Source organism: Saccostrea cucullata, unplaced genomic scaffold (genome assembly GCF_032062105.1).
Source record: "Saccostrea cucullata isolate Sc308-1 unplaced genomic scaffold, CSIRO_AGI_Scuc_v1 ctg13607, whole genome shotgun sequence".
NCBI lineage: Eukaryota > Metazoa > Mollusca > Bivalvia > Ostreida > Ostreidae > Saccostrea > Saccostrea cuccullata.
In genome coordinates, this window is record NW_026931056.1 from 11,492 (window position 1) to 36,740 (window position 25,249).

Below are 25,249 nucleotides of genomic sequence, written 5' to 3' on the forward strand. Positions count from 1 at the left end.
CTGGTCATCATGTTCCTGTTACATAGATATTTTCTTCTTCTTTTACATATTCAAATTTCAAGACCAAAAAAAAAAAACCAAGAAAAAACATTAAATAGATAAATACAAAGAGAAAATAGAGAAAAGTCATTAAAACAAATGTATTCATACTTGTTAGCAAGTTGATAAGATAAAATGAATTATAATGTACAAGTAAATTATCTTAAATAAGATTTTTCTCTTAATTTTATATGACTGAGGTTGCAGTATAAGATTTTATTTTTCATGATTTCTAAATGCATTATTTTTTTTTTGAGAGAGAAAAAGGTGAAATTAAAGCCAATTGTACATGAAATGTGAAAGATAATCACAATCAAAAACATTTTAAATGTGTATGAAATGTGTATGACAAAATTTACAATCTACATGCCTTTAATTATGTGATTTTTTTTCAGGAAACCCTGCAGATTTGCAGCTGTGCAGTATGCAGTTCATGCCATATGCTGTTAGAGTAAATGATGAAAGATGTTCAAACCAGTGTCAAAGATTCCTTAGACTGAAATCATGGTGCTTTAATTAAGGAGATCAGTGTATGTTTTCTGTGCATTGTTGACATTTGTGGAACTGTTCAGTTTATGACCATCTCTCTGACAATAACTCTGACATTTGAATTTCAATTTGAGCGTCGAATAAGAAAGTCAAATTAAATGCATGTAAAACATTATACCACGGTTATAAAAACATTGATAAACTTAAATTTAAACAACGTTCATGTACATGTATCTGTGATCTTTGAATTAAAATTCATAAATGCGGTGTACATGGATACTTTTAATGACTTTGTCTCATGGTAATGGAATATTCAATTGTTAAACATTGTTGAGGAACCACCTTGAATAAAAATATTGTGTACTTGATAAAGTTTTTTTTCTCATTTCAACACTGATAATTTTAAGATCAAATGTCAAGGTCAAATAAAAGGTTTACTCAAGAATGTGTTATACATACTGTGAATTCTTATGCATGTTTATAAGATCTAAGGAACATGTGTGGAGCATTTTAATATTTTTCAATCAGACACTGATTAAGATTCAAGATCCAATACCAAGGTCAAATACAAACTTGCTTTACTCAAGAATGAGTTATAAATACTGTAAATACTGTGAATTCTGAATTTCTCTAGCATGTTTTCTAAGATCTTAGGAACATGTGTGACCTCACTGCAATATTTATTTATATTATACTTTCATGTAAATTACTTGAATCTGACTCTTCGAGAAACATTTGATAAAAAACACTACTACCTGCTGATAATGAAGCCATGCCCTCCTGCGTAGCAACAGTCAACATTGCTTGACGACGGGTGGTATTACAAAGTATAGTGACTGCGCGAAATTTATGCGCACACGGTTCACTGTAATATGTATTTGTATAAAACATTCAGTATAATATAATAAATATTGCATGTAGTTGATTGTAACATTAAAAATTTTCACCCCCTCAGAAAACCATTGTCAACCTCGGCTGCGCCTCGGTTGACAATGTTACACTCAACTACATGCAATATTTATATACTGTCAATCTGTCAACCAATATCAAATTTAGAAAATATATTCTATTAAACATAGATTATTACCTTTTCACACATAAAACAAAATAGGAAATTGAAATAATTTGTACGGCACTGAGCTGACCATAAAGTGAGAAGAAACTGAAGTTAAATGAAAAAAAAAAAAACATTTCGATCATCTTGAATTTTATTTAGCAACTATATATTTTGCATGTTTGAAAAATATCACATACGACAGATGATGAACTGAAATTTTAAAAAAGAATAAATTATGAATTTAAATAAAAAAAATCATACATTTAATATTTGATATTATAAGACAATTTCACATTTAAAATGTTTAATATGTGAAAGTCAAAATATTCTAGATCTACATTTTGACTTTGTCTGTTTGGTTTATTGTCTAGTCAGATCTTCTTTTTGAGAATTGCATACAGAAAAACCTGTTATGCAGGCACAGTTAGACTATAGATACATGTACATGCATGTTATTTTCATGGTGTTCAGTTTAGAAAAAAAAAATACATGAAACATATACTTAAACATTTTTACCGTATAGGCCTATGATTTTTAAAATTAATTAATCATAATACGCCGGACGCAAGTCGCGATCCCGGTTCTCCCGATCATTGTTAGTAGGAAAATTCAAACACTAAGTATATATTTTTTTCTTTAATTCTTCTGGTAGCCCAATTTCTTTACATATGTTCACACAATCAGTACTTGTCCACGTGTAATTACGACCTGTTTGTTAACATTTATTTTTAATATTTTAAATAAAATTTAATTTGTGCGGGGAGTCGGGAATTATGGAATGCCGATCTCGATTATTCTTTTTTTTCATTAAAATTTATAACATTTAAACGAATACCATAACTATGTCTGATTTTTTTTTTCCTGGTAATTCCCTTTTTTTCGTTTTGTCAAATTAATTCCTAAATATTAAAAAACTGAGAGTTGCAGGATAGGATAGGATAGGATTAGAGTGAATTCACAGGATAGGATTGTGGATGCAGGATTCACGATAGGATAGGATAGAATTGTCAACTTATAGGATAACAGCACTGTAATACGGAAACGGAGACGTAATACGGAAAATTTCAGGGCGTCACGTGATTCGCTTTTATCCAATCAGTAATCGACAAATTTGTCTAAAGCGGGATAAAGTGTAATATTTGTATAGGGATAGAACGTACAATCATCAACCGATCAATTCAGCAGAATTGTGATCCTAAAACAGTTTAAACATAAATTTAAAGATCAATAAAATGAGAAAATAAAGAATAGTTATCATTCTAAAAAAATGCCAAATAAACAATTCAATTTCTGAGAACTATGAAAAGAGATTTGGATCAAGTATCATGGAAGAGTAAGCATCTCCTGTCATTTTTTCTTGATATTGGGTAAACTGAAGAAAAAATCATAGACAACTCAGTATTATTGCTAAATGATTTTTCTATTATTTTACATCCATTCCGGATATCTTTCATTATATGTTAGCGAATGGCATCAAATTTATAATCATTATTCGTTACTCATAGCAATTGAACAATGATTAATAATTTTCTTGAGAAGGCCTTCAGTGACACGAGACTTGAAGTTTTAAGTTCTTATACGATAGATTCGTTTTTCCCTCACGTATGGTGCCGTGAGATTGAAGGGTCTACTAGTTACATTTAAGTTAGTTCTTTCACAGGGCGGCGTAGAAAATTGAAAATAGATCTCCGGAACATGTAGCGAGTGTCGTGCTTCTAGGCTACTATGACCCGTCATCCAATGCAGAAATAAATGTCGGACAATTTGTATGAAAGACGCCTTTCTACATTTGATCTAAGGACAGTTACGTAAAAATTAGCTTGTATTTGCAAACTTAAAGCATTGCTAAATTTCAGCGTAAAATACAAATCTTCAAAAATATACACATAAATTTATATTCAATATAATTCATTTTTATTTTTGACAAAAACTTGGAAACAAAAATATGGATATAGCAGGCTTGGGGCGAATTACATTGTAAAGTAATGCATTGTTGCAACCACTATTGAAATAACGACCACTATTGAAATAATTATATCAGTAGTGGTTGAGAGTGCATTTTAATAGCAAACATAGTTAGTAACCACTATTGAAATACGACCAATATTGAAATAATTATATCAATATAGGTTGAGACTGCATTTCAATAGCAAACATAGTAACCACTATTGAAATACAACCACTATTGATATAATCATATCAAAATTGGTTGAGAGTGCATTTCAATAACAAACATAGTTAGTTACCACTATTGAAATACAACCACTATTGAAATAATTCTATCAAAAGTGGTTGAGAGCGTATTTCAAAACAAGCATAGGTTATAACCACTATTGAAATACGACCGCTTTATAAATATTTATTTCAATGGTGAGAGAGAATGCATTTCAATATAATAACCATAGGTTTCAACCACTGTTGAAATCGTAGCACTATTGAAATAATTATCTAATAGTGAAGAGTGCATTTCAATGTGATAGATGTAACAATAGGTTTCAACCAATATTGAAATACGACCAGTATTGAAAGAAAAGTTTCACCGCGTAATTTTTAATTTTTTATCCAAATTTCACAAAAATCGGATTTGGGGTGAAAAATATATAGATTAATGATTAAAGTGTATAAATTAATAAGGATGGTTTTAGTTTTAGCAGATTTTTGAATATCAAAAAACGGTTACAATTTCTTTATATTCTAGAAATTTATTATTTGCATCATTTTCAATGAAATCAGACGAAAAAATATATACCAATCCAGGCATCAATATTTTGTTTGAATCATCTGTCCTTAAATGAAGATTTAGATAGTTATTGAAATGATAATTTCAAAAGTGATTTAAATAATTATTTTTTTGATATTTGATAGATAATACTTACTAAAGTATTAAGCAAAACTAAAACCACAATTTAATCCATATTGAAATCTTTATTTCAAAAGTGAACATAATTTCAATAGTGGTTGCAACCTATGTTGTTATTGAAATGAATCTCACCCACTATTGAAATAATTATTTCAATAGTGGTCGTGTTTCAATAGTGGTTATTATCTATGTTTGTTCTTGAAATACGCTCTCAACCACTATTGATAGAATTATTTCAATAGTGGTTGTATTTCAATAGTGGTTACTAACTATGTTTGCTATTGAAATGCACTTTCAACCACTATTGATACAAGTATTTCAATAGTGGTCGTTATTTCAATAGTGGTTGCAACAATGCATTACATCACCATTACTTCAACAATTAGGCATTAAATTACTATTACCATTACACTATTTTTTGAAAGTAATGCATTACATTACCATTCCTTAAGTAAAGTAATGCATTACTATTACCATTACTTTTGGAGGATTTTAAAAAAGAAATACAAAACTGTGCATTTTTTTCGTAAGCATGCATCCACCCCCCTCAAAACTAAACATGGTTAATGATAATTCAAATTTGATTTCAAGTACTTGAATATATTACACTGTCAATAACTTACATTCATAAGAAGTTCAAACTTTTAAGTTATCAGTAATATAAAACATATACAAAATGCACGTTCTGTGTAATTATAGATGCAATACAGCAATTTGACTTTTGGGGCACTTTAACCCCTGCCTAAAATATCTTATAATAAAGCATAGGCTGTTTTGATCTAGTGCCTTATGAAAAAAATAAATGCATTGGCAAACTTGTAAAAAAGGTAGATAGTTTGTACATTTTGCTCCGCTAAGCAGAGAATGCCTGCATGTCTTCTATTTTCTTTGGTACAATAGGTTTTTCATGGTCAGTTCAAGCTAGACCAGCTCAATTTATGTTTTATAAACACTGTATGAAAAAAGGGACTGGTAATTTGGAGCACTTCTCCAAACAATGCACTGTTTAATTGTTACATAACCCAGAGGCATAGTGTGTTTTGATGACACTCTAGCTATTCAAATGGTGGCAATTATCAGTTTACAGTGGACAGTAATTTAATAAGTAATAATAACTCTGAAATCAAATCTTACTTAAGATAAGTTTGATAACTTAAAATGTAAGGTAAGTGTACTTTCAACAGAATATAAAGTGTATTTAAAAACATTCAGAAATTTTTTTTAAATGGGTTAACTTTTTTCATTCATATTTATCATTTGCAACAAAAAAATAGATAAAAAATAAAATAAAATAAATAAATGAATAACCTTAGCAATAATTTCCATGTCCATTTTGATTTCTTAAAATAGGTATACATACAAAATAATGCTTTGTAATGCTATGTAATGCAAGCATTACATTCAATTTTATGAAGTAATGCATTACATTACCATTACATTTAATGCAAATTTTTTGACATTACACATTACTAGCATCACTTTGATTTTTTGTAATGCATTGCAATGCATTACCATTACAATTAGCATTACCCTAAGCCTGGGATATAGTATACGTGATCTAAAGGGAAATTATGAATTTATCGTTTTTATCGAGCTTTATTCAGAAATAAGACAAATTTAACTTTACCAGCGTAGATGAGTTAAGTACATTGTAAACAATATTGAACAAACTTTCTAGTTAAATCATCATAGTGAGAAAGTTTTCTTTTGTCTTAAAACGTCTTACAATAAACTATCTTTAATATTCTGAGCATGGGGGAGTGGTAAATATTGAGACGTAGAATTCCCCTCGTTTATTAGAATAGGTATGTGTAGCTTCATACATGGAAATAAAGCGGTTAAAACCAGAAAAAAAAACTATAAAAAAAACTCCTACATTATTCAATATGTATGCTAGTATATTAATTTTTAAATTATTTTAACACCTTCTACGTCTTTTTGTTCCAGGACAACTGACACTGAGTGGTAAAACAGAGATCTGGGTGCAGGGAATGGAGGAAAATAATCAATGGAAATTTCACGACGGCACCTTGATGTCTCGTATTTGTCTCGCTGGCGAGACTAACGGCGAGAGTGAAATTCACATGAGAGCCAATAGTCATTACGATTACACATGTCATGATGCGTCTGCATCCGATGAGTTTCATTACATGTGTGAAATATATCGTTTATTTACTCATTTCCATTAAGGTACACTGGGTTTTGCTCTTCGTGTCCCTAGCAAAACCAACTTTAGTGAGTTAGCAAACAGATAAAAAAAACTTTCTTGCAATGACACAATCTCAATCTCTGAATTTGATTATATATTATATTATATGAAATTAACTTTAAAATTGTCTGTTCCTTAATCCAATGTAATTTTAACGAAATATATGATAACGTTTACTGCAAACCGTAAAAACCCAGTTTTATTCTTATTAATACTTTATCTAAATTATTTAGATGTAATCCATTACATGCAATTTGAACCTTTGTTTCTTTTAATTGTATTTACTACGTCCTTTGTTGGGTTTGTTTGTTAGATTGGTTTTAAGCAACCCACTTGCTTTTAAAGGACATTTAAAACAGTTGAATGTTATCATTATATCATCGTCATGGATACCACTTTAGAGATAACGTTTCTTTAATTTTCATTTACATAACATGAAAATTAAACAATTTTCATATGGCCAAACAGACAGTCTGCACAGTATTCCATTTTGTCCTAAATGAAACGTGATACTGTTTAGTGCCCTTTCAAACACTAAAGATCTTAAAATATTTTATCATCTATTCCTGCTTTAGTTCTAGATATCAATTGTTTAAACAGACAAGAGTTAGAAAAAGATCAAGTACATGTATGGAGGATTTACATTGTTAATACACGATTTGTTTTTAAGTATGCTGGCCTAAATGTAAACTAAGCTTGTGCAAGTTATTTGGAATGTTAATTAATCAGAGAGTAAAGTACAACAGATAGACAATTATAAGAAATCGCTATAATGTATAAAAAAAAAACAGTTTGATTTCTTTTTGTTTATCTCTGTTTTCTGATTAAAATCACGATTCAAATCGTGATGCAGAAGAGCTATGCTTTAAAAAACGGATGTCTTTCCAACCTCGTCTTGTCAACAACAATACAACATAAGAAGTCCTTGTTGATGCTTATAAATATCTTTGTGGACTCTGCAACCTTATCAGATGCTGAGTAATAAGAATCTATTATTTATAAGGTTGTATCAAAAACACTTTGCAAGAAGTCGAATGAAAGTGTTTAAGTTGAGGACAGCTATACCTTCTTCATGGATTAACCATTTTGTAGCAACTAAATGTACCTGCATTGCCTTCCCTGAATTTTTCCCAACTTTTTTTAGTTTCTTGGTATATTGATCTTTTATTTCACTTCAGATCTGCTTTGTGAATACAGTCCGTTTTGGAGTATTACTGCCATCCGAAAATATATTATTGGACTGTTGATTATTATTCTCGGACGATTACGGGTAATGTTTTAGACTGCAAGAACAATAAGCATGACGTCAAAGCAATGTTTTAATTTAAGGAAATCAGATGTTATTATTGACAGAGATGCATTGATGAAAAAAATAACTCTGCAAAGGTTTTGCTTAAGTTGTTAAAGTTAGTTTACATGTATAAAACATTAAAACACTACCAGTTATTTTCTCTTTATGACTTTAAGAACTTTTAGAGAGGCCTTAAGAATTTTTTTTATTTAAATCAAAGTTGAAATCACGGACACTTCCGTAGAACGCTTTATAATATATCTACTTCTTTTTTCTCATAAAATTGACAATCTCATCCATATCAAAAATCGCTTGCCTTAAAAGAAAAGAGAAATCGATCTATTTATATATCTCTTTCATCCTGCTTTTGAGAGCACAATTTTGAAATGAATGCTTCTATCAATAAATTATACAAAATAAATACTATGTATATACAAAGTTCAGAAATATTAAACATAAGAGTAATATTTAAGAAGACGGACTGGTTGTTCCTTAATTTCATCTTTTACCATATTTCATGTTTGTTTGGTTTTTTTCTTAAAGTACTTTTCAAAGAAAAGTCATTACGATGATTCTAGTGGTCTTTTATCAATTTATGGCACTTAATACGCTTTTTAAGTTGACAATTCAGAACGCTATTAGTTAGGGAGTTAAAGCTAGCGTCGTTGTTTATCCTACAACGTCATGTGCGCAATTCTATCCTATTCAAGCAGAATTACACTGTTTCTACACCTGTTTGAAGTGTCAACAATGGGCATACATGTTCAGCTACAATGACAAAGACAAGCTGTCTTTGTGTTGTGCTGACTACCCTGGGATTGATGTTATTAGCACAGGATGGAGTACCTATCAGCCGCGTACGTATTGTATATATCAGGCTAGTAAGCATTATATATCATGATTCAGGCTATTCTGTAGATTCCTTATTTTTCGCGAGTACTTATTATCGCAAATTGGCTCTTCAACGTCAAATCGCGAGAATAATAATTCGCGAATGGTCGATTGATCCAAAGATTTTACACAGACTTCAGCAGAATAAGAATAAAAGCGAGTAATTTTATTTCGCTTGTTGCCTCTCGAGATTTTACGCGATAATTAATTCCACGTGTATATTAAGAATCTACAGTATATGTTGAAGTAAATATATGTGATTAAGATTTTCATGTATTTCCAAAATTTTAGGAAAGTTTTATTCTGCTAAGGAAATGCGTTGTAACAATCACTTTTTGTATCAGGTTAGCTTTACGCCTGTAACAATGATTTCCTATAGTTCTTTGTCGCTGCAAAAGTCACGTGATTTAAATGGGCTGGGGCAATTCCCGGGTGAGCTGCTGTGTGAGTACATGTTGTAACACGTATATTAGAGGGCATTCGAGTTTACTGCAAGGGCCGTATATCATGCAGTATGCAACGTACAGAACCTTAGTAGTAACAAAGGGCACGGAGAGCAGACTGTGCGTTATGACGTTGGTGAAGAACGAGGACGTTTCTGAGGGTTATCATCGCCCTTCCACAAGTTCTGGGACTACAGCTGCAGAGGCGATCGGACGATTGGTGTACCTAAGTTGAAACTTCTGGTGTTGATCGAGATTCAGATAAGTCGATCTGAAAGGAACTAGAACTTAGTGCTTGTGGTTGTGGCAAACCTAGATATAAAGAACTGTGCAAGTGAACATTACAGGGCAACAATATAAAACATAATCAGATATGATTTTATAAAGAAACATTTAGTCTGTCAGTCTGTCTTTCAAGTTATAAGGTTTATTGATTTTTTTCTTACAACTATATGTGAAACAGAGGTGTGCAAGTGCGTGTGAATGTTAGTGTGATTATTTAAATATATTTTTTCTTTCATTTTGTAAATAAATTTCTATAATTGGAACTGTCTTAAGTGTTATTTGGAGATAGACAGGTTCTCAACTACCGCTCCTACCAAATGTAACGTGGTTGATCCAAATATCTAGGTTTGCCACAGTCACAAGCTCTAAGTTCTAGTTCCTTTCAGATCGATTTATCTGAATATCGATCAACACCAAAAGTTTCAGCTCAGGTACATCAATCGTATGATCGGTTCTGGGGCTGTAGTCCCGGAACTTGTAAGAAGGCGATGATAACCCTCAGAAAGCTTGACTGTATTTGGATCGTAAGCTCACTCAGCTACGTCCTCGTACTTCACCGACGTCATAACGCACGGTCTGCTCTCCATGCCCTTTGTTAGTACTTAGGTTCTGTACGTTGCATACTGCAAAATAAACTGCCCCTGCAGTAAACTCGAATGCCCTCTAATATACGTGTTACAACATGTACTCACACAGCAGCTCACCCGGGACTTGCCCCAGCCAACTTAAATCACGTGACTTTTGCAGCGACAAAGAACTATGGGAAATCATTGTTACAGGCCGTAAAGCTAACCTGATACAAAAGTGATTGTCACATACGTTTATGTGACGTTTACTGTTTTTCAGTTCGGAAATATATGTATATACTGAATTTTTCATCACAATTCACACGTTTTACACGTGTTAACTAATTGTGTTATGGTGTGATACTTTATAATATGAATTAAAAATATGAAGAGCTGCATATTTTATTCAATGGGAATATGTTTGTCCGTTAGCACATCATGTGAAGGAACAATACTTGCAAAAAACTTAATGAATAAAAAAAGATTATTTTTTAAGTAAAAAAAAATGATGCACTGTTTTCATTTTCTGAAATGAGTTGTCTATATCAAAAATAGTTATTTTTTTTTTATTTTTTCAATTTAAAATTTAAACTTGAAAATTTCCTATATATCAGTCTCGTAAATATTGTACATGTGTATATAAAAGGCTCGGAATAATTATATATACCAGGCTTGAAAGTATTGTTTTAAACAAGTAATATCAGGCTCCTAAGTATTGTATTTATACCTCATCACATTGGCGCTTTAAGATAAATAAAATTGATACATGTAAGATTTAAAAGTTTAATAGATATCAGTGTGTTGAGTAATGTAGAAAATAACCTTTCAAATTATTTAGCTAACTACTCATCAGAATTGTAAATATTCAGTAATAGTAAGTATTAACGATAACTCATGTTCGACTTCTTCTACGTTGTACCATCTAGTCATAACCTTAAGAATAACAGTTTTGAAAGCAGTATAAATATCAGCCTATAAGTAGCAACAAAAATATGAGTCCAATACAGTTCTGTTTTATCCATGAAAATAGAGATCTTTTCAATTACATTTTGTAACAAAGATCTTGATAAAAAAAAGTACATTCAAATATTCGTAAAAATTATTATGAACTTCTTTTAAAAATTAAAAAAAATAAATTGTTATTCTATTGAACTCTAATCAATTCCAAATAATAGATACATGTAGTTAAAATATGATTCTAAGCAGGAATGTTCCAGCAAATTGACAAAGATATTTACCATAAATTGTGTCATAAATTTTAACTTTTGTAGCAACATGTCCAACGGGCTATGTCGTATACCACCACACTTATATCGATATTTGTCTACTGTATGTACCAATCAAAGCTAAGTACACAATTGCCTCGTCACACTGCAAACAAAATGGCGGCGATCTCATCAAAATTGATACTTTGGAGAAATACGATTTTTTCAAATATTATTTGGGTAGGTATGACTTTTGTTTTTCTTTTATTTGCAATACTAATTTTTTATGACAGATACTATTCATATATCTTAACCATCTGCCATTTTTAGAATCATGATCCCCAATTAAAAAAAATGTTTTTAGAACAAGATGTGTTTGTGAAACACTATGCGCCCGGGGCAACAAAATTCGAAAAAGCTATTTTTAGCATATTGGTCACAGTCAAGGTCACAAGTTCATTGACCTTGGTGTCATTCGAATGAACTTGATAATGAAGTATGCATACCAAATATGAAGTCAATATTTCCAATGGTTCAAAGGTTATGGCAAAAAGTCGAAAAAACTATTTTTCGCATATAGTCACAGTCAAGGTCACAAGGTCATTGACCTTGATGTCATTTGAAAGAACTTTATTGGTGGAGTATGCATACCAAATATGAGGTCTCTATCTATTATGGTTCAGAAGTTATGGCGAAGGTTAAAGATGACAACAGAGAGACAAACAGACAAACAGATAAACAGACAAACAGACAGGACAAAAACAATAAACGCCCTGGATCTATCGATCCGGGCGCATAAAAACTACACGTGCTTAATATTCGTACTTAAGATTTTAAGTTAGATTAAGTTTTTAAAAATATATCAACGCAACTCACAATAAAATACACCTTGTTTTCCTTATAATACTATATGAAATCTCCACTTAAGTTAGATAACATACAACGCAGCACTGTTAAGGTTGAAATAAGGAGGCAGAGCCTAATTTATATGGGAAAAGTTTACTGTGACGTCACATTAAAATATGTCTTTTATGTCTTCCTCATAATACCAGAAAATGAAATAATTTGCAACTTTAAACTGCATTAGCATAATAAAAACAATAATACTTATCAATGCATTTTAAAAAGTTGCTACTTAAATCCAATACAGCTGGTTATAAACAAATCACTGATCTCGATGAACTTGTCTATCATGACGTCATTTTGTTAGAAATGACGTATTTCATGTGCTGTGAGAGGCAGATTAAGGGAAACACTGAAAATGCGTTTTATTATGAAACAGAATGTCATTTACCGATTTTGAATTAGGCTTTTAATGCCAATGTATATCCTTAGTTTAGTGCGATTATTCATTAACTACCGGGAGAATGTATTTAAATAATTTTGTTGCGTTTTTATGTTCAGGTTAGGTAAAATTTTCATCGAGGTGCCTCATTAAATCGTTCTTTTGCAAGGGTATACACTAAATAAATCTTAACCATTTTTTTAAACAGAAATAAAGAATATGTTCATTAACTTGAAAAGTGCTGCTGCTTTCTTTAAACTGAGAGGGTGACTTTATAAGTACACAAAATATTTGGTAAAAATCAAACATATTTCGACGTGGAGCTATTTACTTGAAATTTTAACTATTAAAACGTAAATTCTATTCAAAGCAGCAGCACTTTCCAAAAAGCACAAAGTATACGGAAAAAATTAATAGCTTGAATTTTTAATTTCAAATAGGGTATGCCCTTGCGATATTGAAATTTGTTAATGACCTACATGTACAATCAGTACACGTACTATGCATTCAGCACGTGACTGTCCATCGATGAGACCAAACTTTATACAGTACGGAGTAGGTTATACTATGCTATTTCCATAAGTATTTAAGTTCTGTGATAATAAAACAACTGAATAAAAATAAATTCAGTTTTTAAAAAAATCCCGTTTTTGCACTTCTATTTTCCGTTGATTTCTCATAGTAAGCCTTAACAGTGCTGCGAATGAAACCTGTCTAATCCGACATGTATGCACTGGGAGACGAATTTTGTGTCGGAATAGACAGTGTGCGGATTGAATAGTGTAAAATAACATTTAAATGAGTAAAATTGGAAAACAATTTGACGACGGAATTACATTGTAACAGTATGACGGATTACATAGGTGTCGGGTTAGACAGTTTTCACTGTATTACGTAATACATATAATGCCCTCTGTTTTAGGTCAATATACAGTAATGTTATACCCTTATAAATATCATTCTATATATAAATTACTTATAAAAAGTCCAACAAAAGAATTGTTTATTACAGCGTTCTAACAATTTCACTATTGACCGGTCTTACATAAGAATGTTAGACCGCAACGTCAATCGTCTGTTACGTTACAAGTAATTAATCATCGTTCAATATCGGAGACGCGGAAATAACCGAGTTAGGAGCTACAAGAGTTGTTGCTAACAGCAAGGTAAGGAAGAAGGTAAGAGTATGTTTAGTGATAAATAATTTTTGTGATACAATAGGTATATAATTGATTTTGTTCTTTCTCAGCTTGATGTTTTATATTTACTGAAGAAGCCATAATTTTCCATATAAAATAATTGATAATACAGCGTGTATTGATTAAATTGATCAATCTTAAGTGAGCAGTGAAGGGTATAACAAAACAGTTAGAGACTGGGATTCGGGCAACATATATTTTGTTGGACCTGATCATGAAGGTGAAAATGTTGCCCGAGGCCGCAGGCCTCGGGCAACATTTTCACCTTCAGGTCCAACAAATCATATGTTGCCCTCATACCCAGTCAATAACTGTATAATACATATACTGCCCTCTTTTTGAGGTCAAAACACAGTAATACATATACATGTACTGCCAACTGTTTTAGGTCAATATACAGTAATACACATACTGCTCTCTATATTTAGGTCAATATACAGGTAATGGCCAGTTCCAGGTTTTGGTTCAAGAAATAGAAGAGAACAACACCCAATGGAGATTCCACGATGGTACACTGATGCCTGGTCACTGTCTTGCTAGTCTGTCTGGCCTTGAGGGCAAAATTCACATGAGGGCCATGAGTAGCCTAGACTTTAAATGTCAAGACGCCTATCCCACGGATAAATATCACTTTATGTGTTAAATAATCGTGTATTTCTTAGTTTCCAGTAAGCTGGGATGTACACCCAATATCACTTTATGTGTGAAATATATCGTGTATTTCCTAATTTCCAGTAAGCGGGGATGTTCATCCAATATCACTACATGTGTGGAAAAAAATGAATAACACGAGAGATCATAATATACAAGAAAGACATTAAAACTCCATTTACACTTCCACCAGAATAAATAATTTTAAAAACTTTAAATACATGGTCTTCATGAATATAAATCTGACCGAAAAGAATTCATTTAAGGAAACAGGATATAATATTCCTTATTCAAGGAATTAAAAATTCAGAAAGTAGATATAATTACCTTATTCCGTATGCTGCAAGAATTTCATTATAAGACAAGCTTAAAATAATATTCCCTCGGGAGGGAAAAACATTGGTCAATAGATACATGCAGATGGGACTTTTTTTCTCAGAAAATTTCAGCATCAATGCTGAATTTTCAAAATATATATTCCGGAATGCTTAAAAAATAATTGTTTCCTGGAAGTTAAACTTTTTTAAAGATTTCATAAACGAGTTTAATGAATATCAAATTCAGATATTATCGTATATTTATCATGCAAAAGTTGTTGTGATTTACGCAATATAAATATATGTTATGATGGAATTTGATTGTACTTTTTATATAATCAATTAATGTTATCTAATTTTCTATTGCATATTCTGCTTTACAAATGCCCTTCTAGATTGCATAAAATATTTGTTTTTTTTTTTCAGAATATTTTATTTAAACATTTTATTTAAAAAAATAATCAAAAGTAATATTTTATTGCTTTGTTTAATCCACCAAAAATGTACAAGCTTCTTTTCAAACTTTCCCAAATGACAACGAATACTACATATTGGCCTGTATAGAATGGAATTATGAACAAGGTTCTTTTAAGATTTTGCTTTTTAAGCAGTGACAGAAATAAGACCGTTTTTTAGGCACTAGACATGACACTAGAAGTGGTTAAGCGTCTATTGCGCTGTATATCCACCATCTACTGGAATAGCTGTCCCTGTCGTATTGTCTGCTGCCGGGGAGCAAAGAAAGGTAACTAGTTCAGCCACCTGTCAAAGATAAAATAGAATGATATAAAAGATAGGACGAAAAATTGATACCAGTCGACTGGGGAGTTGCACTTCTTTATGGCACCTGACCCCACGTTAATCGATGTTTTAGGGGTTCATGTTTGCTCTGCATTAAAGTTTGTATTGTTTGATGGACTTCAGATTTTAGATACATGTTCTGTTTCTCTGTCTCAATATTTCAATTACTAAATACCTGTTTAAAAACTACAATCTGTTGAAAACTTCTTACAAAGTAGATCACATCAGTAATTATCAGTAATGAAAATAATAAATTATTATAACCTCTTGTTCACTATAATATATATGTATATTTCATATACGTGATACTTTTTCTTTCCCTGCACCATCTTTCATAGAAACCGATTAATCCTTTTGTAGAATCTATCAACTTAAATTATCGCCATAGTGGTAATTCAAAGTCTTATATTTACATGTAGCTGAAATGAGTAGAGGCGTCGGAGATAAATATATTGAACTTATTCACATTTGTTTCATTTAGTGTACATTTACGTAAACATAGCCATTTATTACAAATCACATACCTGAGAAGGTGTTGTATTCTTATTCGTAGGATTCATTCCTGCAAGACTCTCCTGAAATTGAAATTAAATGTATATATACTATATATATTTTTATATGATAAAGTCAGACAGAACTGGTTGTGGTTTTTGGCTGAAAATGTTTTTCCTGTAATATCAGACTTCTTGTTTTAATACATAAGCTGAGTTTTTAAATATGAAATAAAAAGTTTTTTTTTACCAGACACTTTTCTCGACTTTCCCCTGATTCTTTTTGCATGGACACCAGTGCAGGTTTAAGAACTACAAATTATGTGCATCAGCGTCAACATATACAAATGGAAACAAAATCATTTATGATGCATGCACATATTGTCATATCATGTTGTCATATTTGTTTTTAAATTTAATGAATGCAGCTGTAAATTGTGTGCCCCTATTCATGATAGGGAAATAACGGGAAAATCCGTCGTCAATTTAAAATGTAGATAATGCCTAGCAATAAGTACAGACCCTGAGACGTGCTACTACCCCACACGCTCGCTGCACGAACGGTACACGAACGCTACACGGTTTGCACGAAACGCTACACGGTTTGCAGGAAACGCTACACGGTTTACACGAAACACTTTTTATGTTCCTGTGTTATTATGCAAGACCGAAGCCAAGTCAACTGAGCTAGTTTTTTGATGGATTAAAATTAAAATAACAACAGTAGTGAAAGTGAAAAATTGTCATTTATTGAAGTAAATGACGCAAAACAAAATATAAACATATTATAAGGGGGGCAGACAAGACTAGAACAAACTTTGAAAGAATACAAAAATCTTTGGTAACATATTATGCAATCTGACCCCCTAAAATTACATATATCATAAAGCAGGCACTGATATGCCTGTCATCAAAAAAGGGTGGGTAAAAAGAAAATAAACGCCAAACAAATAAATATGAACACTAATATAAGTACATATATAATAAATATAATATAAGACGGTGGAAGAGAGGGGGATGGATGGAGGGTTTTTCGATAAAAAATTTCCTTGTAAATTTGTGTGGCTTTCTCCTTTGGTAAAAAATAAAACAATGGTCACGTGATTAGGAGAAGCCACGCTGATTGGCTGTAAATTAAGACAATGGTGTCATAGATTAAAATTAGGTAATTGATCCCGATCTAAAAAGTTATAAACATGAAACAACTTTACAATTACCAAGTAAAACATGATACCTTAGAAATAAATTATAACAAATAAAATAATTATAGTTAATATAACTCTGTCACATAAAGGATATTATTATTGTAATAATAATAACTTATGCACGAAAGACTGCACGGTTTATACGAAAGGCTGCACGAAACGCTTTGTATACGTTTCTCACACGCTTTTTACATGATTCTTGCACGATTTGGCCTCGGTTTGGATTTTCTACTAGGAATATCTCGGACATTATTATGGTTTTATCATTAATTAAATGGAAATCTTTCACAAAGCCACATTTAGCAGCTGTTTAAATTTAATATCAGTACACTAGTATCATATAAAGCGATAGAAATATTTAATACTCTGATAGTTGTAATTAATTAATAAATAATTGTCATTTCGTATTTATCTATTTATCCAAATGTTTAAAGACGAAATACCGATGTCTAAATGACTGTTTGATAAAATAATTTTTTTGATGTCTTAGTCATTCATTACAATGTATCACTTGCATTTAAATATTTTTACGAGTATAGTTTAATAAATTAAACAAAAAATCGATTTCTTACTGCAAGAATATGAACTCATTTATTTTAAATAATATTGATTATATTGTGTTTGATTTCCGTAGGCGGATTATTTTTTTTTGATTTTTATTTAGTAATAAAATTTGCCTATGTACTCTACTAACGATTATTGATACATTTTAAAAGAATTTTCTTATCTTATGTAAGCATTATCTGTAGGAGGGAAGCCAGTAAAGGGGAGGGGGGATAAATGTGATGTCTTAATCTATTTTTATTCTCTTTCTCTTTTTACATGAAACTTATCAAATAACATCAGTATACCCATCATACTGTAAAATCCTTCTTTTTAAAACCCGACTAGACGTATGTACATGTATATATGTGTACATTAATTAATGGTCGCGGCATTTCACTATACATCGTACATACAATGTAGATCGATCTTTACACCGGCAATCAGGTATATTACAAGAAAACTGAAATATCTTAGATGAAATAAAAAGTACCTGATTTATAAAACAAATAATATACATTTATTCATGATTTACTCCTTAACTTTTCTTACATGAGATTCATGAAAAGACTACCAAATCAGTTCTCTTTATTTTACTGTTTACGGCTAGAAATTCGGACTTACAAATAAAAGATGAAATCCGCTGATATATAAGTTGTACCCATTAAATATTTATAGAACCATTTTATTTTTTTAAAAAACCCAGTCGTAATTTTCAGGTGTCATAAAGCCGTGAACTCAGCATGTACATATAGAAAGCAAAACAGGTTTTCAGTTGGCATGCACTCGGAGCCCGTGATCGTTGTTCTAAATGACCTTGATCACAATTGAAAGGCGGAAAGAAGATTCCAACATATTTTTAAGGGGTGTATCTGCGTATATATTTAACAAAGGATTTTTAAAAAAGAATAGAATTTCAGCATTTATTTAAACTAACATTAGATTGAAAGTTACAACAAAAAATGAAAGACTGTACAAGTAATTTAATTTAAGACCCCCCCCCTCCCTCGTTTCTAAACATGTGGTCGTCAGTGCACGTGAATTAAAATTTTTATCCATTTATTTGACAGTAATGAGCAACAAATTTTATGTATGAAAAGGTATTAAATGACACATCGTTTCAACAAAACTTTCTTTCACGTACTATAAACGTAAAGACAAGAGCGGAGTCCTGATATATTTTTGCTCTAAATAAAAAAATAATACCGGTATTTCTTTCTTTCTTTGAGTAAAAATATTTAAGAAGCCATAATTGCATTGATAGTATATTGAATTCAATGCCCTTAAAATTGTTGTACACAGTTGATTAATTTGAACACATTTTCTTTAGAGGGAAAAGAAAACGAACAAATATATATTATACATTACATGTCACACGTTTCTCACACGGTTCTCGTACGCTCGCTACACGGTTTGCACGAAACGCTTTGGAGCTTACACGAAACGCTGCACGGTTTACACGAAACGCTACACGGTTTGCACGAAACGCTGCACGGGTTACACGAAACGCTACACGGATTGCACGAAACGGAAAGCACACGAAAGTCACACGCTTTTTTGGGGTAGTAGCACGTCTCAGAGTCTGTATGTAGAACGTCATCAGTCGGCATTTGACTCAATGACAAATTGTATTTGCTGACAAGGCCATTGTACTGACCATTGAGCTTACGAAAGGATGACTTTAAACGAAACTGCTGATATTCTTGTTTCAACTTCTTTGTCAATATTTTACCTCGTTTTAGAAATTGTACATACGTAAAGCATGCTCTTGCATATCGAATCAATTTAGAGATGTAGACTACGTGTGCCGATGATGAAAGTATATTGCTGCATAAGAAAGGGATGTCAACGATTGAAAGTTAGCCATCACGTCTAACAAGGAGCTTGGTTGTTAGGTTACCATTAAGGTCTTTTTCAAGTAAAATAACGTTTATATATTTAATCCAACGATCCTCATTTCATAATGAACGTTTTTCCTATTTTGCTCTCTTTTTCATTCAATTAAAATTGGGAATGAAGGGAAAATCATAACATTTGGAACACTGTCATTCGATTTGTAAAACTTACAGTTGGTATCCATTAAAGAAGGACAAATGCTGTTACATGTCACTCCGTGTGGCGCTCCCTCTACTGCAATAGCCTTGTTATAAACAAAAATGAAATTCAACAATCGACAGATTTTATTTTCATTTTCCATTAAAATGGGAAAACAGACGTAAGGATTGATAAATAAATGTAATTCGTTTCTTTTCTTACATGTCTCATTTTTGTTTTAAAATTAGAAAAATTGAATATTATTAATAAAGATAAATATAAATACTAATTAAACATAATCATAATTAGTGAAAATACTAGTTGTACCTGAGTGAATTCAATTATTTAATAATTTTGCTTTCGGATGATGAAAGTTAAATATACTAGCAAAATTAACTATTAATACTAATTGAAAATAATTATACTTAGTGATAATATTACCCTAGTAAGACCTATAAGTCCGGACTTTGTGGCTGCGTATCCTGTGGATTGAGTGCAACCTACTAGTCCTAACATCGACGATATGTTTACTATTCTCCCCCATCCTAATTTAAAAGATATATATATATTAATTAATAAGATACTTAACATATGTATCACTTTCCCCTACCTTTGTCTTACTTATTCTGAATTAATTTCCTCAATTACCAGGCAAAATCTGGAGGTTGAGTCATAGGATATCGAAAACTCAGAGGTTTTATTTGGGGTGTGTTCCCGTTTTGCACACATTTGATAATTAGGTATAGAACAGTAGGTGAGAAGTGTGTTTTGATAACAATTATAGTCTGATTTTTGGTTTGGATTTCCCTGGATTTACCTGTGAATACCTGAAATTAGCTTAATGTATTCTTAAGAGGTTTAATACAATTTTTAAGCATATTATCAAAATTCTATATTTATTTATGGGACAATATTTCATTCTATTGAACAACTTATTAATTATTTAATATTATTTGTTAATTAAGTCCAATTTAGTAAAAAAAAAAAAATAGAATAACTTACAATCTTTATAAAATTCTAAATGAATTAAAGATATAACAATATATCTAAATTTGAAAAATAATGCCCAAGACAGGAAGATTTTAAGATCAATAAATAAATATTGAATACACTAACTTTGTATTTATTCTCTTATTTTTCACTATAAGTTCACCTTTCACCTACTTATCAAGTATGGTATAGACTATAGCAATTAAGTAATTATCTCATCTGGTCAACTTCCCGTTTTGCACACTTTTTTAATTACATGTAATTCAAATGTGTGCAAAGCGGGAACAAACCTTATTGGGTACATTGTACTGTGAAAGCAATTATTTTTGGGTGTTATTTTTTATTGTTTCGGAGGCATGGAAAAATCAACAAAATTTTGACTACCAGGAAGTTTACTACTTCATATGCATTACTACTAAACAATATCTTCAACCACGACATCAATTCATATTTAAATTTTCTTGACTTCTCAAACTTTTGACAGGACCATACTAATTTAATATTAATTATATGTACAGAAAAATTGAAATTGAAGGCTGCATTATTTTATATTCAAAAAAGATTTTAAAAGTTATTGATTGTATACTTGATCTCTTGAATCAAGTTCATACTTTTTATTTTATATCATTTTTTTCATCATTAATTTATAAAAGCAGTTTAAAATCATATCATCATATGGAAATATTGCTTTTCAGAAATTATAATTAAAATCTGATGTAAGTAAATAGTTTCATTTTCAAAAGAACCTCGAGGTCGAGCACGGAAATAGGACCAGATCTCATCCGAAAATAAACATTTCATGACGACGTACAGTATCCGCTGTTTCTTCATTGCTATTATGGTGTAAGCATTAAAATTCTTAGTCAAATAAATGTGAATGTGAACTCCAAACAATTTGTATTAAAGGCCGTAAACAACATGTCATTTGCAAACAAGGTCATGGAATCGACAAAGGAATTTGCGAGATGTAAACTTATTTGTCAATAAGACATTTATGGGGAGTGAGGAAAGAAGACAGTTACCAAATTAGTTTTAAGAATTATTTGAACCTTCACGCTCTCTTGAATCAGTTCTTGAACACTATCGAATCATCTGGGAGAAATTACTTCATATGTAAGTAAAAATGTTTTATTGCCACATAAAAAAGAAGTTAATAGCATATTTTCTAACAATGGGCAATAGAAATTGCTATTTCATCATTGTATTAATCCATACCTTTCTTTTTCATTGAAACATAAGCGTATTTACAAAGCTGAAATGGTGCCTTCAAATTTACAGTGATTTCTTCATCAAAACTCTCCAGCGTTTTACTTCCTAGGAAGTCAGAGTGGACAATTCCTGTAAGATATAGAATAAAAAACAAATTTTATCATGTTCAGTTTTGGATCCAGGAATCTTGAAAAAGAGGGATCAGTTTGGGTAGGGTAGGGACCAGCAACCACGCCAAAAAATTCAATTTTTTTTATTTCATTGATCATTTATTTAGATTTTATTTATTTATTAGATTTATTAAATCTAATTTATACTTTGGAAACAAAAGGGACGGGGCCCCTGTCCAAGGCCCCAACAAATTCCGCCAATAATGATTACTCCTTCTTTTTTATATAAAAATTCAAATTAGGCTACTTTTAAGTAGCTCATACCATTGTTGTATTCATTTCTCGAAGAAACCTACAGAGTGCTGAGATATAGACGAATTATAATACCACATATATTCGGATGAAGATGAAGTAGTTTTAGTAATATACAAATATTGACTGGAATTGGGGGTTAGACATGTATTTAGCTAGCCACAAAAGAATGAGATATCGCCAGACACAAATATGAAAGAGAACCAATAAAATAGTATTTTTATTGAATTAAATTATCTGCATCTTGACTAAGGACCAAGTGCTTCTGAATCTTTTCCGGTCAATAGTGAAAATTGATTTACTGTCAATATTTTTAGAAAGAACTTATACAAAAATGTTGACTGTTTCTCTTTACAGAGAATATTAGGACTATTCTTCACTGAATATAATAATATTGAATTCAAGAATATGTAAATGGAATTGGAGAGATAAATTCATTTTTCAGTTTTTCAGTTATAATGGAATATCAAAAATTGATATTAAGCATTTTTATCATATAATTTTTAAGACAAGTCTAAAACCTACAAAAAATTTTTCAGTAAGCATTGGTTTATTATGTGATTATGTACAGAGGTCATATATAACTTACCTGCATTATTAACTAATATATCTATACCAGAAGGAACGGCCGAGTCAATTTTCTGACAAAGATCAGTTATGCATTCTCTCTTCAGCAGGTTGCACTCAAAATACCGAACGTCTGTTTTGCATCTGTGGATGAAATAAATTTGATTAATCATTAAAATTACAGTTTAAGCAAATTCAAGAAATTTAGCAATAAATATTGAATGCTATCATTCCATCTTTTCAATTCAAATTGATTCAATATGTAAGAACATGCTCTACGTGCGAACGACTTCTAAATCGAGGCAAGCTGTCAGCAAATAAGGTAAAGAGACAAGAGCACCATCAAACTCGCTTAAAATCAACATTTCACAAAGTCTATGGTCGATACAATAACCTTATTTATATACACAATCTATCCTAAAGGTTCATAAACCATCTGCTCACTCATATAAAATTATTTGAACCTTAATGTTTTTCCAAAAGAAATGTGTTTTATAAGTTAAACCAACACTAATATAGCATAGCTTGCATGGAAAATTGGACAACAAAGACAGATCAACTTGACAAATATATAAAAGAATAATAGACATCTATGTCATTAAGAGCTATCTCTCTTATCAGGGTATCGATGAACCTTAAGTCGAATGTTAATTTATGTTTTTTATCTGGTCCACCATTTCACACTGAATTGTCTTCGGATATTTTTTTTTCCTTTGACCGACCGTGAAAAAGAGCACAAAGTATATTTGATCGTATGATATTGGATGCTTACTCCCAAAGGAACCTGATCCAATGTTCGATTCGCTCTGCCCAAAATGTGTATGATTTCAACGAACCTTTCAAAACTACTGTAAAAGCACAAATATTCGTAGGATATTGAATTTCGTTTATTTTGTTGTTAACAATAATCAACGGAATTAAATCCAACACAAAATTGTATATGACTATATATTGAATAGGTTCGCTTTCAAAACAACGAAATTTAATGCCAACGAGACTATTCTGGATAACAAATCAAAGAAATTTTATCCCCATGAAAATTTCTGCTTCTACAATATTACTGTTCATTATATTCATATTTCAGGTTCTCAATTCTTATGAACTGATAGAAAATACTTTTAAAAATAACCTTTGGGTTAGATTCCCAATGCCATCTGCAACAGTTTCTGGATCAAAACGGTCTGTTCCGAGAATAGTACATCCAGATCGGGCTAGGGATACAGCAATTTCAGATCCCAAGCCTCCACAAATACCGGTCACTAAGGCAGTTTTCCCGTTTAGTGACATGCTAATAAAATCTAAAATAGATGTTCAACCATGTCATTTATAAATAAACAGATAAGAGGAAAACATTTAAATAAATATTCCAATCTTTATCTTAATTTTGGTGTTGTTCTGATGTAATATGTTGGCAAACAATATAATCTTAAACCACTCTTTTATTTTAGAATTGATATGAGGGGAATGTAGCGCAACATTTGACACATGACACGTGATTATGATAACATCATAACTTCATATAATGTATTCTCAATACTTTTTTGCATCATTCCAACTGAAACAATATTGGTCGTGTATGTCACCTGTCACCATAAGAACCTCATGGATATGATCTTATTTAACCTCACTTTTTAAACAAAGATATGGGGAATGTACGGATGTAGCGAGATGTTTTGCAATTCCTTAACGAACTTTTATAAAGTGAATTTACGTTTATAAGGAACTGATTTTTATTCCCAAAATTGACCTATGGTTGTCTTGCTGAAATGTACAAGTCTTCATCTTGGGCAAGATTTAAAGAATCCCTTATAGTTTGTACAAAATGCTTGGAAAAATATTTTCTTGCCCTAAACTGTCCTATTAAAAAAGCTGCTTGCAAAATACCCCTCCTACTACCTTTTTCTTACCAGTGTTTATGCCCCACTAAAATAGCAGCAGATAACTTGGATATTTACTTTAGAACGTCGAGCATTTTAACTATTCATTGCATAATTTTGAATACATTTGAAAAAGAAAAAAACTTACCACACAGGACACTCTTCCGAAAGCAATCTTGTCACTTGAACACTATATCAGTGTCGCTCGTATACAGGTTACCTTAGATGAAAATCCTTAAACTTCTTGTTTGTGAAGCGTCCACAATGTATTTTCTACTGATAAGCGTATTGATACATGTATGTTATTGCGATTTTGAAGTCGC

The 25,249-nt window shown here is 31.2% G+C and overlaps 2 protein-coding genes across 3 annotated transcripts; one reads left to right on the forward strand and one right to left on the reverse strand.

Moving 5' to 3' along the window:
- Window positions 1-2,884: 2,884 nt before the first annotated feature.
- On the forward strand, window positions 2,885-14,575 carry LOC134231215 (uncharacterized). The gene is made up of 4 exons (XM_062713146.1): window positions 2,885-2,918; window positions 6,393-6,542; window positions 11,402-11,575; window positions 14,248-14,575. Exons 1-4 carry the CDS (start codon window positions 2,885-2,887, stop codon window positions 14,460-14,462), a joined length of 573 nt encoding a protein of 190 aa, XP_062569130.1. The 3' UTR covers window positions 14,463-14,575.
- A 699-nt stretch (window positions 14,576-15,274) lies between these two features.
- On the reverse strand, window positions 15,275-25,238 carry LOC134231214 (uncharacterized oxidoreductase YxjF-like). Of its 2 annotated transcripts, none has more exons than XM_062713145.1 (9): window positions 25,075-25,238; window positions 24,179-24,347; window positions 23,099-23,193; window positions 22,067-22,189; window positions 20,303-20,406; window positions 19,895-19,967; window positions 16,330-16,391; window positions 16,113-16,163; window positions 15,275-15,549 (listed from the first exon to the last, which is right to left on the reverse strand). In XM_062713145.1, the coding sequence occupies exons 2-9, from the start codon at window positions 24,334-24,336 to the stop codon at window positions 15,457-15,459; spliced, it is 759 nt and encodes a 252-aa protein (XP_062569129.1). In that variant the 5' UTR covers window positions 24,337-24,347; window positions 25,075-25,238; the 3' UTR covers window positions 15,275-15,456. The 2 variants fall into 2 exon arrangements, with proteins under 2 accessions (XP_062569129.1, XP_062569128.1); XM_062713144.1 differs by having other exon boundaries at window positions 23,072-23,193; window positions 25,075-25,237.
- Window positions 25,239-25,249: the final 11 nt, after the last annotated feature.

Coding starts and splice junctions, on each gene's coding strand:
- LOC134231215 (XM_062713146.1), top strand. CDS start 2,885: ATGAAAAGAGATTTGGATCAAGTATCATGGAAGA. Junction 2,919..6,392: donor GGATCAAGTATCATGGAAGA/GTAAGCATCTCC, acceptor TTTTTGTTCCAG/GACAACTGACACTGAGTGGT. Junction 6,543..11,401: donor AATTCACATGAGAGCCAATA/GTCATTACGATT, acceptor TAACTTTTGTAG/CAACATGTCCAACGGGCTAT.
- LOC134231214 (XM_062713144.1), bottom strand. CDS start 24,336: ATGTCACTAAACGGGAAAACTGCCTTAGTGACCGGTATTTGTGGAGGC. Junction 19,968..20,302: donor GACTTATAGGTCTTACTAGG/GTAATATTATCA, acceptor GTTTATAACAAG/GCTATTGCAGTAGAGGGAGC. Junction 16,392..19,894: donor TTCTTTAATGGATACCAACT/GTAAGTTTTACA, acceptor CATAATTTGTAG/TTCTTAAACCTGCACTGGTG.